Consider the following 20559-nt stretch of genomic DNA (forward strand, 5'->3'; position numbering starts at 1 on the left):
TGTGAGCTATCTCCATCCTCATCTTCCTCGTACCCCGAACCCGCTTCCCTGTGTTTTTCTCCAGTGAGGGAGTCATAGCACACGGTTGGGGTAGTGGTGGCTGCACCCCCTAGAATGGCATGCAGCTCCGCGTAGAAGCGGCATGTTTGCGGCTCTGCCCCGGACCTTCCGTTTGCTTCTCTGGCGTTGTGGTAGGCTTGCCTTAGCTCCTTAATTTTCACGCGGCACTGCTGTGCGTCCCTGTTATGGCATCTGTCCTTCATGGCCTTGGAGACCTTTTCTAATATTTTGCCATTTCGTTTACTGCTACGGAGTTCAGCTAGCACTGATTCAACTCCCCATATGGCGAGCAGATCCCATACCTCCCGTTCGGTCCATGATGGAGCTCTTTTGCGATCCTGGGACTCCATCATGGTTACCTGTGCTGATGAGCTCTGCGTGGTCACCTGTGCTCTCCACGCTGAGCAAACAGGAAATGAAATTCAAACGTTCGCGGGGCTTTTCCTGTCTACCTGGCCAGTGCATCTGAGTTGAGAGTGCTGTCCAGAGCGGTCACAATGAAGCACTGTGGGATAGCTCCCGGAGGCCAATAACGTCGAATTCCGTCCACATTACCCCAATTCCGACCCCCTATGGCCGATTTTATCGCTAATCCCCTCGTCGGAGGTGGAGTAAAGAAACCGGTTTAAAGGGCCCTTTAAGTCGAAAGAAAGGGCTTCGTCGTGTGAACGCGTCCAGGCTTAATTCGATTTAATGCTGCTAAAGTCGACCTAAACACGTAGTGTAGACCAGGCCTCTGTGTGCACAAGTGAATATAGGGAGGTACAAAAACAGGGACAGGGAAAACTGGGATTTACACTGTTTTGCATTGCTGTGGCAAAACAAAGCAGCTCTGAACTCGGTTTAATTGTGTTTTGCACAACTCTAGAGTTGGGTAAATTATTGTGAATCTGGTCAAACAAGTTAAAATAAAATGATTTAATGTTGATACTTCATATTGTCATATAATTAGAACTATCACATTATAACATTCTCTTGGAGATTCTTGCTTTAGTGTTCATGTACGAATCTTTTAATTACATAAAAGCAAGGAAATTCCCAGACAAAGCAATGCTAAGATGGAATTAAAATTGATAGTGCATCTCAATAATTTAGGATAAAAATACACATTACAGGGATATTGTAGTTATCCCAAAATCAAGTATTAAGCTAGGGAAATTCAGAGTTAAGGTTTAATTTTTAAGAAATTCAAACATGTTAAGTTATAAACATTTACTGTTATGTAATCCAAACAACTTTAATGCTGCCCTGTAGTGACGATAGGAAAATGCATGTTTAAAAATCAGTAGAATGACTTAATTATTATCATGTTTTTTTGCATTGTGTCAATGTCACTTAATCTTTCTGCAGCTTAATTGAACCTTAGGTGAAAATATAATATCTAATAACCTCATATGTGTTTTGAGGCTTAATTGTTTGTAACGTACTTTAAAATGCATACTTTGGTGAAAAGTACAGTGCTGTATAAGGATAAAGTAAAAAAAGTATTATTTACTTGTGTTAAGTCCCTCACTGCTTATCCTTCCTTGTTATACATCAGCTTACAGTTCTGTACATAATATTTCATACACAGTATCAGTTTGATCCTGTTTTCTATATTTGTCTTCTATCCTTTTGCAAGTTATCTGTGAGTATATGTGTTGGGTTTGAGTCTGTTAATAATGGACTGCAACCAAGATAAATCTGTCATAAGTCTGTGCGTATTACCTAGCTACACACAACCGCCTGCAACGTGATTTATATACACTGCTGGAAGTCAATAAAAAGTTGATCACAAAAGGTCTCATAAGTGCATGTATTTGTCCATCTTTGTGTCCTCCTACTGTCTCTCCACTTTCTCAAATGTCAGTGACCAGAATAATGATCTTTTTATACTTCACCAGGCTGAAGTTTGTTAGTAGCAAGAAAACTATATGCATGAAAATATTCATCATCCAGTCAGATGTATTAAACTCAAATGGAAATAGTCTTTTCAGGGTGGATTGATTTAAATCAGAGCAATTTAAATCACTGATTTTAATCTTGATTTAAATCAGCAAGCAGGAAACCTTGATTTCAATAATTGATTTTAATCATATTTTGCATTTGTACTTTTTTTTAGTTATTTTCTCATAGAAAGGTTTTTTTTTTTTTTTTTTTTTTGGTAACCATTAAAACGTTAATTTGCAACTAAATACAGCCTTTATACTAAATTTGGCGCTCCTTTCTTATAAGCAAGAGGATATGCTCTGTCTACACTAATTAAGCAGTTATATAGCTTAATTTACATATATTTAGATTATTAATTTTTACATTTGTATTATGTTAGAAAATGTTGAATGATGCATGTCTTTTTAATAAATGATTAACTTTTTACTTGTGATTTGTGTTAAGCTCTATTTGGATGGAAACTGGAATTCAATTAAACATGCACAAACCAGCATTTTATTTTTTTAATTAATTAAATAAAATTTCCTTAAATGTGGTAGATACATAAGAAAAGAACATGTTTTCCATTTAAGATTAATTTATTAATCAAAGGAAGTATTATCCTTAGTTAGTGAACTGAAGTGGTTGTTTCAGGTCACCGTGTCCTGGAAGATTTTAGAACTAGTAGATCTCATGTTTTCACACCTAGTTTTGATTCAGATTGGAAGAAGAAACAAGATTTCGTGCTTTTCCAGTTCCTAATTGGTTTCTTAACTTTGAATAAACTAGTCATTGAGCTGAACTAGTTGAATAAACTGAAATGAAAAAAATATTCTCACTGTACCTGCAGAAGAGGCTACTGCTGTCAAAAGCTGGTTTAGCACGTTCATCATGTTATGGTTCCAGGTCCTTAACCAGTGACTTCCAGCTGTTCAGTGATCTGACTTTCTTTAAAACTTGGCAGCATACGTATAGTGCTTAATACTATATTTTGTTTAATTTAAAAATGTTTTAATAGATAAGTATATGCCTCACAATAGGTTGTCAATTTCAAATAGGTTATTTTTTAAAAATAAACTTGTATCTAATGTAAGTAAAAACAATTTAAATTAAAAATATTCCATTTAAATGAACAAATCTAATATTTTGATTTAAAAAAAAATTATTGATTTTTATCCAGCCTGGGTCTTTAAATTTTTTACTGATACTACCTATAAAAATAACTCTCTATAAATATGCATAAAAGTTGGGGGGGATTTATAGTTTGAAAATATAACATGTTAATTAAACATCTTATTATAACAGTGCTCTTTCGGAAGAGGAGAAATCTACATTGCGTGCTGGGCTCATCACCAACTTCAACGAACCAGTGAATCAGGTTAGTAATGAAATTAATGATGATTAGTTATTCTCTTAACAAGTGCTCAAGGATGTAACTTTTTTTTTAAATGAAAGTTTAAATTGAGATGTGACAGAATTTCCAGTTTTCATGTTTCCTTTCAAATAGTATTTCATGTTGATGTGGGATGTGAGATTTTATCACAGAATTAAGTTTTTCTTAAGTATCAAGTTTTTCTTCATTTGACTGGATTATCATATTTATGCCCTCCTATATTTCAGAATTAAATTTGTATCTCTTTGTGTTTAAAATAACTAATTTTTGTACTTCTGAGTTTGTCTGAGGTAGACTAAAGACTCATTCTTTGAGTTCTGGTTCCTATGTTTATTCCACTGTGAATACACATGTGCTTCATGTGCCCAAAGTCAGAGAATTTTGGAAGGCAGTTTCTGTTGGTCTGTACATGTGCCCTCTCTCTCCTTGTACCTCTAATCATGGCGATAAAGAGCGGAGCAGACTGTCTGCCTCTCCAGTTCCTTCATACTACTGCACGGCCTGGGTTGGAAACTCCAGCATCCAGAGCTTCATCTTCCTTTATTCTTCAATCTGTAAATACATATGTATATATTTTGTAAATAGTTGAGAATTTTACTTGATAGTTTTTAGTTATGTTTCATAGTTACATTCACCATCCCTTCCACCAGTACCTCATTGCGGGTACTGAACTATGCCCAGGACTCTGGGCCTCAAAATCTGTGCTTCTTGCCAACACTTCTTCTCAATCAGTTATGACCATCAATGCTGCCTGTACAGCCTCGGAGGGGGGGCAGGAATTTTGTCTTAAGAACCGCTTAATGGAGAAAGCAGTCGGACTCAGATTGGAGGATCCCCCTCCAGTACATCAGCCTGACTCAGCAATGAGTATACATCCTGTCGTGAGGTCTGACTTAGGAGCCAGGGAATCTACTCCCACAGATCCCCCACTGGGGTCTTGTCGGGAGGGCGGGAGCATTCTCATAAAAACAAGAGCAAATTCTTTTCCAAAAATCTCTTCAACGAAGTTGGATATAACCCTGCGTAAGTCAAGTAAGTCTTCCCACTCATCCCATGAGGTCTTAGAACATCCTAAGTCTCAGGATCATGACAAGAGAGCCTCCAAATACAGGGCTCTTTTGCTACTAGACCATGCTCCAGTGGCAATGGTGCCTCCGGTACCAACTTAAGCCTAAACCCTGATAAACAATAGCACTGACAAAAGCCAAACATAGGGCGCCTCAACCACCAGCAGCATTGGCTCTGCCTTACCTAACTGTGGCACAAACTGTAACTGCGCTAGCTCTGTCATTCTGGGCAGGCCAGGACCCTTTGTGCCCCAGGGAGAGAGAACTGTTACTTAGGATTGCAGAGGAGCTACAGATCCTCCAATCCTCCAGATCCAGCCAAATTGCGTTTCTTGTTAATGTACCCATTTTGGAACCAACTAGAACAGTCTGACATATCCCAGCCACTTGCATCCATACCCCTAAGAGGAAAGAAAACCACTATTTTGTCCCATCCAGAGGGACAGAATTTCTCTTTTCTCATTCTGCTTCTAACTCTTTGGTTGTCCAGGCTGCCACAGAAACATCTATACAGCAACACTCTAGATCTACTCTGGTCAATAAGGAGGGTATATGCCTTGATTTATTGGGAAGGAAGGTCTTCACTTCTACTAGCCTTCAGTTCAGAATAGCCAATTGCCAAGTACTGTTGGTACAGACTGGCTGCTGCTGGAAAAGGGTGATGAGTCCTGCTCATGAATCCAACCCATAATGCCCCCCAAAACATAGTCATCCATGGCAAATCTCAGGGGGAAATAGGACAAGTTATTGCTGCTTGAAGCAGACTAGCAAGTTAAGTCCTTGATCCAGTAGAGTGCCTTGAGTGCATAACTTTAAGCATGTGCTTAAATGCTTAGCGGCTCCAAGCACTTAGTTTGTGGCTGTTTGAGGCTGCAGCCTGTTTTTAGCATTATGTTCTGCCTACACTTTTCTTACCATTATACAAATAGAGAAGGCAAAAAGGCCATGTTTTGAAACAGGAAGTGGTGCTCATATACTATGTTGATGAGGGCCATATGTATCGTTAACATTACCTAGCTGTCTCTGTCTCTCTCTCTCTCTCTCTCTCTCTCTCTCTCTATCTATCTATCTATCTATCTATCTATATATAATGTGTGTGTGTGTGTGTTTATCCTCTCTCTCTTTTTCTCTCTCTCTGTATAGAAAAAAAATATAGAATTAAACAGGAAGAGAAGTGAGGTCAGATTAAAAACTTTTCACTGGGCCAAGAATGGTCTCTAAATTATTGAATCCTAACTACAATAGGCTGCTAAAATGCATACAGTGACTCTAGCTGCCCTTTAAAATACAGTAATACAGTAAAATGTTGACTGAAGCCTCAACTAAACAAGTAGCTTAAAATTTTATTAGCAGGTTTATTAAATGTAACAGAAATTAAGTTTCTGGAATGTAAATTTTATTAAATCTACCTTGGCCTTATGTGTGTCTTTCTGGTAACTCTTTTTTCTGCAGATAGCCACTCAGATCTCTGTGTTGATTGCTAAAGTTGCTAGGCTGGATTGCCCTAGACAGTGGCCAGAGCTTATTCCTACTCTTCTAGAATCAGTGAAAGTCCAAGATGATCTCCGCCAACACAGAGCATTACTTACTTTTTATCATGTTACTAAGACGCTGGCATCTAAACGACTTGCTGCAGATAGGAAACTTTTTTATGACGTAAGTAACGCTATTAATAATGCAACATGTAATATTCTGGGCTTGAGAGAAGAGTAGAAATGCTATTTTACATATTTGTTTATAAATGTTTGTGATGGGCTGTGGAAGTGGGTACATGGGAGGTGCACATGTGAAAGGGTGTCATAAATGGTATTTATTCTCTATACATGACAAGTCATAATATGTGATGTATTTTAAAAAAAAAAAGGTAGGCTAAGGTGAGCTGGTAGCACTACCTGTTAGGTTGCCTGATGCTTTCCATGATAAGATCCTGTTTTCAATTGCTCATAACTCTCTCAAACTTTTAACCATTGGGCTGAAATTTTCCATGCCGGGTGTCTTCCTCAGGCTGATTTTTTGTTTAAATTTCAACCAAAATGATTCAGCCATTTACAAGTATGAGGCTAGGGAAAAATACCTTGTTCTGCTGTTTTTAAAAAAAATAAAATTCTGGTGACCTATTCTCTGAGAAGCTTTAGTGGCTCTGTGTTGGTGTGGAGGTTACCCCAGTGTGTGCCCCTTTCGGTTAGATATGGCATTACAGGAGAACCCTTCCTCACTTCCCTTAAGCCGGGTTATAAACAAGTCAAGACAACTTTTTTAATCAAAAAGCAACCTCCTTGTAAGGGTTTATTATTTATTATTTATCATTTATTACTGACAGCCATAAGCACAAACAGAAGCTCACTCAGACACATCCAGGGACATTCATCACCTCGGGCTTGCTAACTAGCTGTCTCTGGCTCCTTCCTTCAGGAGACTCTTTACTATGTCAGTAAACAGCCTCTGGTCTGGAAATCTTCCCAGTTCCTTCTTGGGATTACCCCTTTTCAGTGCTTCCTTACACAAGAATCCCCAGCCCTCCTCTTTGGAACCCAGCTATATTGGTTAGTTTTACGCTTTCTCCTTACCTAGGAGTCTCCCCAGCTCTCACCCCTGGAGCTGGGTTCTGTTAATCAGATTTTCTAGGCCTTCCTAAGCAGCATCTTTTCAGCCTCTTAAAGGGCCATGCCATGTGAGGGGGTGGGTGACCATTAGGATTCACTACCCCATCATAGCCTCCCTGCTTTGGATTAGAGATTCAAAATTTAGCAGGTGGGATGTGTCTTTTGCTTGTCCTGTGAAACTCCCCCCAAATTTGGCCAAGCAAAACTCGGTTTGCTCATGCTCAGTAGAGAATTCTTAGAATTCAGCAGCTAAAGTGTAAGAAGATTCCGTCCACACTGAGCATGCTCCATTCCCTAACAACTCCTATTGCTGGCCAGACTGAATGTGAATCATGCCTACAGAGTGACTCGGCATGCTCCACACTAGGCTCTGGTGGCTCAGAAGAATGGAATGTGCCAAAGTGAGGCCGGGCAATGGAACTGAGAGCCAGGAGTCTGCCTCTCCAGTGCTGTCAGTGACCCCCCTGCTGGTGCATGGGAAGTGTGGAGGAGGAAGCCGCCTGGCTTGAATGCAGAGGGGAACAAGGGCTGGACTGGGGAGATGGGAAAGGAATAGTTTGGGACTAGGAATCTGGTGAGACTGGAACTGGGGGAGAAGGCAGAAACTAGGACTTGTAATCATTGGGGGATGACAGAGACTAGTGGGCAAGGCATCTGGGAATGAGACATGAAGAGGGGATTTTGGGACTGACTGGGCAGAGAGACTGGCCATGAGAAATGAGGGATGGAGGCTGGCACTGGCAGATGTGGGTTGGAGGTTGGTACTGGTTGGGTAAGGAGGTTGGGAGTGGGAGCTGGAGGTTGGGGCTGATTGGGCATGGAGGCTGGGAGTGGGAGCTGGGGTGTGTGTGTGGGTGGCTTGGATTGGGAGCCAGTGAAGGAATCAGGCAAAGAGGAGATAGGATTGTCTGGAGGAAGAGACAGAGAACCAGTGAGGAGAAGGAGAATGGAGAGAGGGAGAGATGAGCCAGGAACAGCGGGGAGAATTGGGACTTGCTGGGAAATTGGGACAAGGAGTCAGGTAAGAGTTTTGTTGGTGAAAAGGGAGACTGAGATTGGATGAAAATCCTGTGTGTGCACAGTGAAGGAGAGACAGATTGGACAAGAAGCTGGTAGGATGGAAACTAGAACTGGCTGGGAAGGAGACTGGCACTGGGATAAGAAACTTTAGTGGAGACTGGAAATGGGATAGGAAGACAGGTTGGTAGTGATGGGGTAGAAGAATAAGCTGTGGGGAGGACAAGACAGACAAGCAGAAGGGTCTGTGATCTCTAGAGTACTCCTCTCCAGAGCCTGGACCCAAGGTTGCTAAGTTTTGCCATTCCTGTAAATATCTGTGAAACCCACTGGCCAAGTGTGTGTGTCGTCTCCCTCTAGTACTGCTCTACATAGAGGGTAACAACCTACTATTGCTACCAGTAATTCCATCCTCTAAAGTGGCAGAGGTCTGTGTGTGGTGGACCTAAAGGTTCCAACTCTGCAGAAGAACCACAAGGGAGTCATTATGATGCCATGTGATGGAATTTGTTTTTTCAGTTTGCTTTTTTAAAAACCTAGGAAATTACAGAAATAAAACTGAAAAAAATATTAAAGTTGCAAAATGAAACACTCAAAAATTAGGAAATTGACAGTATTACAGTATCCTGTACAACCTTAATTCAACCCCTGCATTATGTTACAGTCTTTAATTACATGATAACTATTTCTTGCCACAGGACCCCTGCCTCATTCAGTGCACAAGATGGAGAGGGCTCAATTAATAAGATATTCAACATTTTATTTACTCATGTAATGTGTGACCTTAAGCTTTATTTACTGCACACTATTCAAACAGTGCTGTGAATACAAAATTATTAATTTATTCATGGGCTTTTCTGTGACACTCATCACTTTAGTATCAGAGTGTTTCACAGTCATCATTTAAACTTTACAACATCCTTGTGACGTGAGGGGTTTTTATTATTCCTGTTTTACACATGGAGAGCAGAAGGTCAAAATTGTTCACTAATTTTGGGGGCCTACGGCCTGATTCTTCAGAGTACTTCACATTATCTAGCACTTTATATGTTGAAAGCACAACTTCTGTTGACTTCAGTTGCAGCTGTGAGTGCTCAGCATTTCTGTAAATCAGACTCTGGATTCTCAAGACCAACACCCAGAAAATGAGAACACAATTAGTGACTGCCTATAAGAAGTTTGGTTTAAATTACTTGCTCAACATCACATAGGAACTCTGTGGCAGAGGCAGAAATAAAATTCAATTATCCCAGGCAGCATTCAACTGCTTGTATTAATTTAATAGGTCTGAATGAAAATGACAAATCATGCAACTACTCTCTCCATTATAAAAATCTGTTGAGTATAGCATATAGATTTGTCCTATAGGTTATAGAATAGTGCATCTTCAACCCACTGTCAACTAATATGAAGTATATTTTATAAAGCTGTTTTCTAGCACAGTTAGGCACAGGGAACTGTATTGGTACCATTCTGTCAAGAATTATATTAAACGATGGTTATCTGGAAAGGTGCTGATGGTATTTCCAAATTCATTATAGGCCGTGCATTAATATTCAGGTTAATGTTGTGCAAGGGTGTGTATTCAGGATGCTCAGTACTATTTAACTGAACAAATTGGGGCTGTCTGAGTGCACATTAGTAGGCGTCCAAATTCAGAGGGAAAAAAAAGTGACAGAAAAATCTCTTTGCTGTGGTGGTCAGTCATCCTTCAGGGAAAATATAATTATGTAGTAGATGTTCTAAGCTACAGTGTAATACTTCTAGGGAAATATAATCTCCTTTCCTCTGTCTTTTGGTCTCTTGTGTTTGATTGGGGGCAGTTGTGGCCTTAACAGACCTGTTTGCATTCTTCTTGAAACCCAAGTTTCCTCAGTCATTCTGCCAAATGTGGCGCATCAAGTTGCTGCAATGCCTTTGTGATCTGATTGACCCACTTTCTTGTACAAGTTACTCCCTAATGCTTCCTGCATAAGATGACCTGCAAGAGTTTGGGTGAGCAAAAGCCCCTAACCCAGGTAAGCTTATTTTGAACATCTGGTTCAGCTGTCCATATGAAAATACAGCATGCTGCCTCTGATTCCTAAACTGCTCTCTGAGGTCAGTGTGTCATCTGTATGAAGATGCTAGTGCTGACCCCATGATTTGAGAGTGAAACAAACTAAGGGGCTTGTCTACACAGGGCCTCTCAGGAAAGCTAATCCGAATTAACTACAGGTGTAAATTTAAAGTGGATTCATTAAACTGCTTTAAACCCCAGTGTGGACACATTCATTCTGAATGAAAATAGCCTCAATGCAGTTTAGCTTAATTCACAATAGCATATAGTGAGGTCCCTGGGTTATGTACTTTTGTTAATTAGCAAAAAAATTGGGTTTTTCATCATAACTGTTGGTTTACATCGCTATTGGCCAAGTGAGAACCATAGTTTACGATGTGAGACTGTGGTTTATGAATTCAGTGTTGATAAGTGCAAAGTGTAATTCATGTTAGAAAAAATAATCCCAACTATACGTACAAAATGATAGTGACTAAATTAGCTGTTATCAATCACAAAAGAGATCTTGGAGTCATCGTGGATAGTTAAAGTTCATTGATGGCACTGTCTACAATAACTGTCTGAGGTTCCTCCCCTCCAGTGCCACCCTCAACCTTCTCCAGTCCAGCTTCCCCACTTTGCATTCCACTCGCCAAAGTCTCTAATGACTTCTTTCTAGTTAAAGCTCAGAACCAGTACCTCATCCTCACCCTTCTTGACTTGTCAGCCTCTTTTGACATAGTCAACCTTGTTCTTCCTCTTGAAATCTTGTACTCCTGACTCTCTCCTTCTCTGGTTCTCCTCCTACCTCTCTAATTGCTCCTTCAGTGTGTCCTTCAGAATATCCTCTTCATCCATCCTTCAGCTTTCTTTGGGGGTTCTGCCGGGCTCTGTCCTTCTCTTCACCTTATCTCTGGATAATCTCATCTACAAATTCAACTACCATCTCTATGCTGATGACTCACAGATCCTCCTCTTTATTCCAGACCTATCTCTTTCTTTTCAAACTAATATCTGGGGATGTCTAGCCGTCAGCTCATGCTCAGCATGGCTAAAAAGAAAGCTCGTATCCCCCATTTCCCCCCCGCCTCCGGCTCTCTTCTTTCTTTCCTTCTTTCTTGATCACCGTGGACAACACTGCTATCCTGCCTGTCACTCAGGCTTGTAACCTGGGCATCATCTTTAACTCGGATCTGTGTTCTAGGTCCTCATGTCTGGGCTACGTCTAAATTTTGCTTCGTCTTTCTTCATAACATGTCAATTATACCTTTTCTACCAGTCCACACATCTAAAACTCTTGTCCAAGCTGTCCTCCTATCATGTCTCAACTAGTGCAACATCTGTTTGTCTGGTCTTGACAAATGCATCCTTACTCTCTTCATTCTCATTCAAAATGCTGCTGCAAAGATTATTCTAGCCCATTACGTCACCCCACCACTGGCTCCCCCTTCCCTGTTTGTATCAAACATAAGTTACTACTTGCATTCACTTTCATGGCGCTTCACAGCTTATCCCTATCATACCTGTCCTGTCTCATTCATTATTGAAATGTTGACTTCCACCTCCGATTGGCCCATGATGCCAGCATCCTTTGCCCACTTGTTAAATTTTCAACCAAGCGTGTTTGTGCTTTTCCCATACTACCCCTGGAAATGTTTAAAAGGCTCAAATGCTCCTTTCCATTTACACGAGGAGAATGCAAGCTCAGTGGGGGAAAGCCATCTCTGCAGCACTCTCCTCCCAGGGAACAACGGAAACTCTGCAGGTTCTCTACAGACTTCAGACTCCATGGATTCAAAGCATTGTGGGGCTTGAGGAGCAGTTGCTTTCAGTAGTATAATTTCCCTTTCATCTCCAAATCTACGAGTTTGCCCACTGCAGATTTATTGTGACTGAACTAGCGTTAACTTGCACTGACTCCTGGTTGGCAGTGTGGCCAGCTGTTACGTGCCATACACAAGAAGTGTTCTGGGAACAGTGGCTGGTTGGACGCCCCTCACAGGATGGCTCCATCAGAGCTGTGCTGCCAGAGAGCCAGAGTGAGGAAATGAGATGCTGGGGAAGTTAGAGGCACAAGGACTCTGCATTAATGTTCTTGGTCTCTAGTGGCTTACCTGTGTTTTGTGAGGCTGAATCAAGTGCCACTACACTCCATCTAATGGGATAAATGAACAGGAAACTCTCAGTGCAGACTACTAAATCCTCATTCTCTAGGTTGGAATAACTCATTCTGGGAAATTAGGGCATAATTCTGTCTTCTTACATGAAAGTAACCTTTATTTCTTATAATATTTTCTAAATACAGTATGCCCCTTTACTTTGTTGGAGGATGGATAAAAGACAGTGATTTTAAAAAAAATAAAGATTATGGTTTTTGAAATGTAAATTGAGTTATTTATATATAAAGACTTGCTCCATACGTTTAAATTTGCAACTAACTATCTGTCTCAACCTCACTATAATTTCTTAACTTAAATAACTTGGGGAAGAAAATCAGTTTAATATGCTTCATCAGTAAAGAATATACATAACTATGCAGCTGTCATCAAAATAGGGTTCAACACGTGCACATACTGTACAGTACTACTATTTTTTATTACACAACATAAATATGACTAGAAATTGGAATAGAGTGTAACAGACATTCACCAGTCTACAATGTATGTCACGTTGAAACTTGTTTGTAAAGAAACCAGTTCTCCAATTTTGTTCTCCAGCAAGAAAAATTATTGTCGCAAACCCCTTTTTGTAGCCATGTGGATTAGCCAGATAAATTCAAATTAGAAATAAAGGAACACATTTTTAATCATTGAAACAAACTACCAAGGGAAGTGGGGGATTCTCTGTGTCTTCGCTGTCTTCAAAATCAAAACTGGATGCCTTTATGGAAGATTTTTTTTTTTTTTTTTAATCAAACAAGCTATTATATAGGAGTGATGATGGCCTATGTTATGGTGGAGGTCAGACTAGATTTAACATTCCATTCTGGCCTTAAAGATCTATGAATCTATACATTTATTGTACTAGTGTCAAATATTGGGATTCAAGTGTATTGGTTTTTCTTTACAGTTAGCATCTGGAATTTATAGTTTTGCCTGTTCCTTATGGAATCATCACACAGATACATTCCTACAACAGATCTTTACGGGAGATGAAGCTGCAGCTACAAATTCATTAGAAAGAACTCTGTTGTCATTAAAAGGTAATAATTAAAAAGATTGTTAAATATGTATGCTTAATGTACTATAAAAGATGAAATAAGGTTATTCAGGTAACATTTGTGTATTCCTGTTGTTGGGTTATGGTGTCCCTGGCATCTTGTGAGAACCTTGGAATCGTCTAGCAAAGCCATGCCCACTTGGAGCCCAATAATCTCAGTTCCTTTCTACTTGAGTATTTAGCAGTTGGGCTGAGCTACATAGGAAATGAAAAACCTTGCTCTGTGTACTTGGATCTGCTTTTATCAGAAACCAATTGGAAATAGTTATAACTTGGGTATTTTGGATAACTTCTTTAATAGTTGTTAGCCATTTAGTATAGCTCTTGCACATTTTAGAGTTGCTGTTTCTACTTTGTGCTGATGAGATGGATGACCCTAGTCTTATGTTGGGTTTCAAGAGATGCAGTTTGTGAATCTCTCTACAGACGCCCCCCAGGTTACGCAAACCCAATGTACGCAAATCTGCACTTAAGGAAAAAGTTCCGTAAGCTAGAAATAGGAGTTTTTTTCTTTTGCATAATTGTCAGGTACATGTTTCTGACTTACGCAAAATTCAAGTTACGCAAGGTGTTCCAGAACGGAACACTTGCGTAAGTCGGGGAGTGTCTGTATTCCTTCTGTGTATGGACTACAAACACAACTGTTTCAAACATCAGAAGATTTAAAAGGAAGGCTTTGTGGGCTGTAGTATTCAGGAGTTTCTGGAAATGACGCGTTATCTTCCCTGTGAGAGAACTCCAGAAATGGTAAAATTAGGGCACTGGATCCTTTTGATAGACCAGGAAAAGAAGAACCTTTTTGGAGTTACCTTTTTTCATTGTTGTTCATTAGCCTTATTTTGACATGAATGGAACCTTAAAGTAGAGCTGGGTGAATATTTATTAGCAAATAGTAAATTTACCAAAAAAATAATTTTTCAGGGCGCTGAAAGTATTTGTGGTATTGACATGAATGTTGCTGAATGGTTTCAATTACAGTTTTTGGGGTGGGGGCACTAAGGCACCGTTCACAAAATGGCAGGAGGAGGAGGTGCCACTGTCCATCTTATAACTTGTAGTCCAGTGGTTAGGGCACTCAGCTATGATGTGGGAGACCTAGGTTCAATTTTCTGCCTCATGTGGAGAAGGGATTTGAACTTGGGTTTCCCACATTGCTGGAGAGTTCCCCAGTCACTGGGCTATCTGATATTATGGTGTGGGTCTCTCTCAATCTCTCATGTTGAATCTGTTCCACTGTGTATAAATAATAAGTCTTTGGAGCAGGGACGTGAACTTGTATCTCCGACATTGTGGAAGACTGTCTTAATCCATGGGCTTTAGGGTAGTCCAGGGTGGGTCTTTTTCAGTCTCTTGTGCTGAAGCTGTTCCACTTTGTATAAATAATCATTTGGCCAGAAAGAGAGAGAATCTGACTTTATAGTCTACTTATTAGGGCACTCACCTGAGAGGTGGGACACCCAACTTGATGTCTCTGCTCCAATGGCTATTTAATTTAGACACAATGGAAGAGCTTCACCAGGAGAATCTGAGGGATTCACCTCAGAATATCCCATAGCTCAGTGGATGGGGAACACACTTGCAGTGTGAGATCCATGTTCAGGTCCCATCTCCACATGTGGGAGAGGCGGGAGTTGAACCCTGGTCTCCCACATCCTGGGTGAATGCCCTGATGAGTGGGCTAAAGCTTGAATGGGAGGCACCATAACTACCACCACTTCTTCCTCCCCCTCCAGCCGCTTGTGAATCTAGCCCTAACAAAATGTTTCAGGTCGAACAATATGTTTTGTTCAACCTGAAACGGACGTTTTCAATTGACTGAAATTTTTCTGAATTTAAATTTTTTTCCTAATTTTCAGAACTGCCAGCTAATCACAAAATCAATTATTTACCCAGCTCTACCTTAAAGTAGTACTGCCAAACTTAAATTAGTGGCAAGAATGCGGGTGAGGAGTCTAAAGGTGCAAAATAAATGCAATTTATTTCATATTTGAATAATTAGAGGCTTTTATAGCAATGGTTATTGTAGCCATATGTTTAATTACTTGATATCTGGGTGGGTAGGGAGCAGGACAGCATTCTACAAAAAGAGACTGTGCAAGCAAGATATTACTGTATTTTTCAGTGCTTCGTAAATTGACAGTTCATGGATTTGTGGAACCTCATCGGAATGTAGAGGTGATGGTAAGTGATAGATGTCTTTGTTTCTAGATATAATTCAGAATTCTTTCCATGACATTCTAGGCATTGTTAGAATTTCACTCCACTTCAAAGAGAGATCTGAAATTTATAAAATGATGCATAATTATATTATGTACAGAAGGCTCAAGAGACAAGCCTGATAAATATAAAACAATAAACTTAATATGTTATGCTGATGCTACATATTTAAAGGGCAGTAGTGGAAAAAATCTGAAATGTTCAATTTGGATAAAGATAGCCTGTATGAATTTAGTGACCGGCCTTCTCTAAATGAGAGAGTTTCTACAATTTAATATATGGTGTGATTTTTTTTTTTTTTTTTTTAAAACAGCTTAGATACCAGTTCAAACATCTCTGTATACACTCCTGTTCTGGTGTAAATCAGGCCTATTTCTGTTTAGCTTAAATCAATTTAAGATAAACTGAAATAACCCTGGTTTACAGCAGCCGTTAGCCAAAGCTGAAAACTCCACACCCTTTCCAACATGTAGATTATTTTAGTGACCAGTTTTAGAAACCAATAAGTGTCAATAAGTATCAGATTGAAAATTGCACTTGTTTGAATTATGACCCGCTATATTTAGTGGTTAACCATTGATATACTGGGAAAACTGTCATTGTTTATGTTCTGATATGGTATCCCATCACATTACAGAATGTTATAAAATAAAGCATTGATTTCTTGCCCTGAGGCTGAAGTACTGGAATGCAAAATCATATAATTTTGATTACTGTTTAGCCTTTTAAATTAATTAATTCCAACATGATTTGAGCTTTTTTCATCTTGATATTTTGCTTGAACTAGAAATCGAATCATTTTTATACCATCTAAATTCTGTATGTTTCTAGGCAATACTACTTAATTCAAATTTTGCCATAACTAATTTGATATACTTGTTGCTCAAGACTTCTGTTGTATAGGGGAGTTAAGCTTTTACATTGTTGCAAAGCAGCCAAACAATCCTAGTGATAATACCTTCTCATGTTCCAAAAATAATCTGGTTATGAGCAGGTCTTTATTTTCTTCAAGGTTTTACTTAAAAGTAAGAAAAAAGACTGGTAATAGCCAAGTTAATAAATGAATAAAGCAACATGTCTAAATGGTTCTGAGACTGCTTTTAGCTAAGCACCCCTTAGCTGTGGTAAGCTTTGGGTCAATAAGGCCTTATTATATCTTCTGTGTTCTGTGTCTGTATATTTCCAAATGTCTTCTGTGTCTGTATATTCCCAAATTTAGGAGTTGCAGTCTCTGATGCCTTAAGCTTAGAATATTTTAGAAAGCTATGTCGGTTTTGTGGAGGTGGATGCACAAGCTGTAGAATTGGTCGCTAGACCTGCTAAAACTAAAAAAATGTGTGTAAAGGAGGATATCTCTTATGTTTCTGACTCAGAACGTCCAATTGTGAACCAAATGTGAATTGCTGCATTTCTGTCTTCCTTTCCAAATCTTGAAACAATAGTTCTGCCACGAGTGGACTTTTCCATTCATTTAATGAGGCATTCACTGTGAAACATAAAATATGATAGTATTAAATGGCAGTATTGTTAATCATTTCACTGCTGATATTCAGAAAATAGATATCCAGACAGTGTCTCCACCATTGTTGCATGCAGTGGAAGATTTTGGGTAATGAGTAATGGTACAATTGGTTACTATCTAAGGTTGCTGGTGTGGGTCTGGGTGTGGGGGGACTACTAGGAGTCAAACATCTCTCCTAACTACAATATTTGTCAAATCTACCCACAAGAGGTAGGGAAGGGTGCATCCTCTGACAGATGCCAAAAGCTTCAGCTGGTCACCTGGGATTCCCATGCCTTTCCACATGCCAAAAGTCCAAGCAGCTCCCTATCCAGCAGTCATCAGTTCTAGCTTCCTCCTCCCTACTGACTCCTGAAATGCAGTTATTCATTGTCAATACAAAAATGTGCTGCACACAGAACATTTGGAAACAGGAAAAAAAAATGAACTTAAAAGTAAATGACAGAAGAAATACTTAGTTTTAACATGTAATTCAATAAAAACATTTTTCTAGAAGCATATAGTTGTTTTCTTGTACATAAAATAAAGTAAGTAAAAAGAAATAGACTATTTGGTTCAGCAGTAGATTGTACACAAAATAATAGCATTGCCATTGGCATATAATGAGTGTTAACCAGTAGCTCTGTTTACTACATAAGGTTTTCAGAATAGGGCCTGCAGATCTAAGCAGTCATTTTTCCAGACCTGAAGAGAGAGACAGATTGTCTTTAAAATTTCAAGTATTTTCTATGATTTCAAAGCCGTTGAAATATATGTAGACAGCTTCCTCCCTAAGAGGAATTCCCAGTAAACCATATATGTTCATCATTTTTTTCAGTTGTCTTTTTTCCTATTCTTTTTAACTTTCTGTCTTAGTGCACAGAAGCATGGTTACTACACATTCAGCAATGTAAACCCCAGCAATATAATACCAACCAAGTATTTGACCAAACTTTCAGAATGTTATTTCTTGTTAGCAAGTAGGATTGTGCCCTTCTATATGTTATCCTCCTGCAGTCACCTTACACGTCTCATACATACTTCAAAATTAAGAGATACCAGATCTAGTGGATAAGGGAGTCTCCAGTACTATTCAAAGAAGGGCTGCCAAATTACATAATTAGTAAATGCATTTTTGCTAAAATATAGCAAATTTTGTAAGGCTACGCTGTCCTAAATCCTACCCCAGTGTTTAAGACAAAGGATCAAGGGATCTTACCATTTCCATAAGGTATATTTCACTCACATAACTTAGTGAGTGTGTAGCTCCTTGTGTAATCAGACTTCTAGTACAATAGGAAGAAGCCTTGCCAAATAAACAGTGGGATATAAAAACAGATTTTTCTTTTGTGATTATAAAGATGTGTTCCTGCTGCTTTCCATAATTCAGTAATTTAATGGACAGAGCTATCAATTATATAACAGTATGTCCTTACAATCACAGCCTCTTCATCATAGTATCAAGAACTCTTTTATGACAGCATGAAATGAATGCTCAGTATTTACACGGTCTCCTAGAGTTTGCTTTGTGGATTGGTTTGACATTTCTGAGGGAATAACATTTAAGGCCCTGTTCCAACAACTCTAACACATGGTTAAGAGTTATTCTGGATGAGGACCTTAACAACAACAAAAAAAGTACTCTGTTTTAAAGCTTAAAGTCCATATGTATTAAAAAAATCTCTAAGTTTGAAGAAGTCCCCCCCCTTTCTCTAGTATAGGATTTTTTAAAAAAGAAATTGTGTTTAGTTGGGCATGTTAATATTTATAGCTTGGGACTTTACATTTGGTATTTGGGTCTCATTCCGCACAGTATTCCTGCAACTACATATAGCCTTTACACTAAATTTGGTGCTTTTTTTTGGTAACCAGGAGGATGCACTATATTTTTACACATTTATTTAAGCAATTACAGCTTGACTTACATTTATTCAGATTATTAATTTTTAATTTTTTAAATTATATTAGACAATGGTTAATAATGCGTTCATTTACTATATTCTTTAAGGTTTTGAGGACTAGTAGATCTCGTTCTCTCACACTTAGTTTTTATTTATAGATTGGAAGAAGAAAATAAGCTTTTCTGCTTCAACTCCCACATCATTTTCTTACTTTTGAATGAATAGTCATTTAACTGAACTAGCTGAATAAACTGAAATGATAATGTACTCTCTCTACACCTACTGCTGTCAAAAGCTGGTTCAGCACTTCAATGGATCCTGGTTCCAGGTGCTCAGTCAGTGACTTCCACCAATTCACTGGTTTGGCTTTTTAAAAAACTTGGTAGTCAACATGTTATCAGTAGCTCTCTGTCAAATTGAGAGGGCGTATCTAGTGAGGTCCTGCAGAATCAGTCCTGGTTTGGGACTATTCAGTATTTTCATTAATGACTTGGATGATGGAGTAGAAAGTATGTTTATAAAATCTGCAGATGACAGCAACCTGGGAGTGGTTGCAAGCATTTTGGAGGACAGATTTAAAATTCAAAATGACCTCGACAAATTGGAGAACTGGTCTGAATTCAACAAGATGAAATTAAATAAAGACAAGTGCAAAGTATTTCACTTAGAAAGGAAAATTCAAATGTACAACTACAAAATGGGGAAGAGGTGGTAGTACTGTTGAAAAGGATCTGGGGGTTATAGTGGACCAAAAACTGAATGAGAGTTGTCAGTGTGATGCAGCTGCGAAAAAGGCAAATATGATTCTGGGGTGTATTAACAGGAATGTTTTATGTAAGACACAGGAGGTAATTGTCTTGCTCTATTCGGCACTGGTGAGGCCCTAGTTGGAGTACCCAGTCCAATACTAGGCACTACAATTTAGGAAAGATGTGAACAAATTGGAGTGAGTCCATGTAAGGACCTGGAGATTAGAACCCAGGTCTGCAGAGCCTGGAGCAGCTGATATTCCCCCAGTGCCACTAGGAGGCCTTATAGAGGTACATCTAGGGAGCAGTGTTGAGAATAGGCACAGGAAGTACCGCCCAAGAGACCCAGAGTGACAGTACCCTGAGCTCCTCTGATTAAAGAATATAATGAATATCCTAATGACGGAACAATAAAGGAAAGGACAATATACAGTCATATGAGTGAATTATTTAAGTTGAATTTACATTCACAATCAAGAGAACACATTTTCAGCAGCAATTAAATGAGCAGAACAGTATAAAGGAAATTAAAGACATGGACCTCAGGTAAAGCATCATGAACTGGGTAGGATCTTGCTGTTGTGGCCTCAGAGTTGGATGTTTTTTCTTTTAGAGTGTACAGAGCCTCTATTGTCAACACTACATTAAGAAGATATATCTCCACTACAATCCAGGAATTCTAGAACAGTCTTTTCTCAACACACTATAAAACAGACTAAAGAGCTACCTAGGAATCCTCATGTGCTTGTAACAAGGAGACTTCTCTAAATGTCATAGCAGACTGTCTACTGAATCATTAATCTTTATAAAGCTCGTCATCTTGTTTTTGCTGTCGATTATATTTTTGAGATGTAGAATGCCTGTGTTAAAAACGAATAGTCAGATG

At 39.0% G+C, this 20559-nt stretch overlaps 1 protein-coding gene across 1 annotated transcript in view; it reads left to right on the forward strand.

Moving 5' to 3' along the window:
- Positions 1–20559, forward strand: part of IPO11 (importin 11) — a 250011-nt gene that overhangs the window by 30632 nt on the left and 198820 nt on the right. Inside the window, exons 5-8 of the mRNA XM_065406414.1 lie at positions 3274–3346; positions 5881–6084; positions 13156–13288; positions 15428–15486. Of these exons, the coding sequence (XP_065262486.1) occupies positions 3274–3346; positions 5881–6084; positions 13156–13288; positions 15428–15486 (469 nt within the window). The remainder of the gene's footprint in view (positions 1–3273; positions 3347–5880; positions 6085–13155; positions 13289–15427; positions 15487–20559) is intronic.

Source organism: Emys orbicularis, chromosome 6 (genome assembly GCF_028017835.1).
Source record: "Emys orbicularis isolate rEmyOrb1 chromosome 6, rEmyOrb1.hap1, whole genome shotgun sequence".
Classification (NCBI taxonomy): Eukaryota; Metazoa; Chordata; order Testudines; family Emydidae; genus Emys; species Emys orbicularis.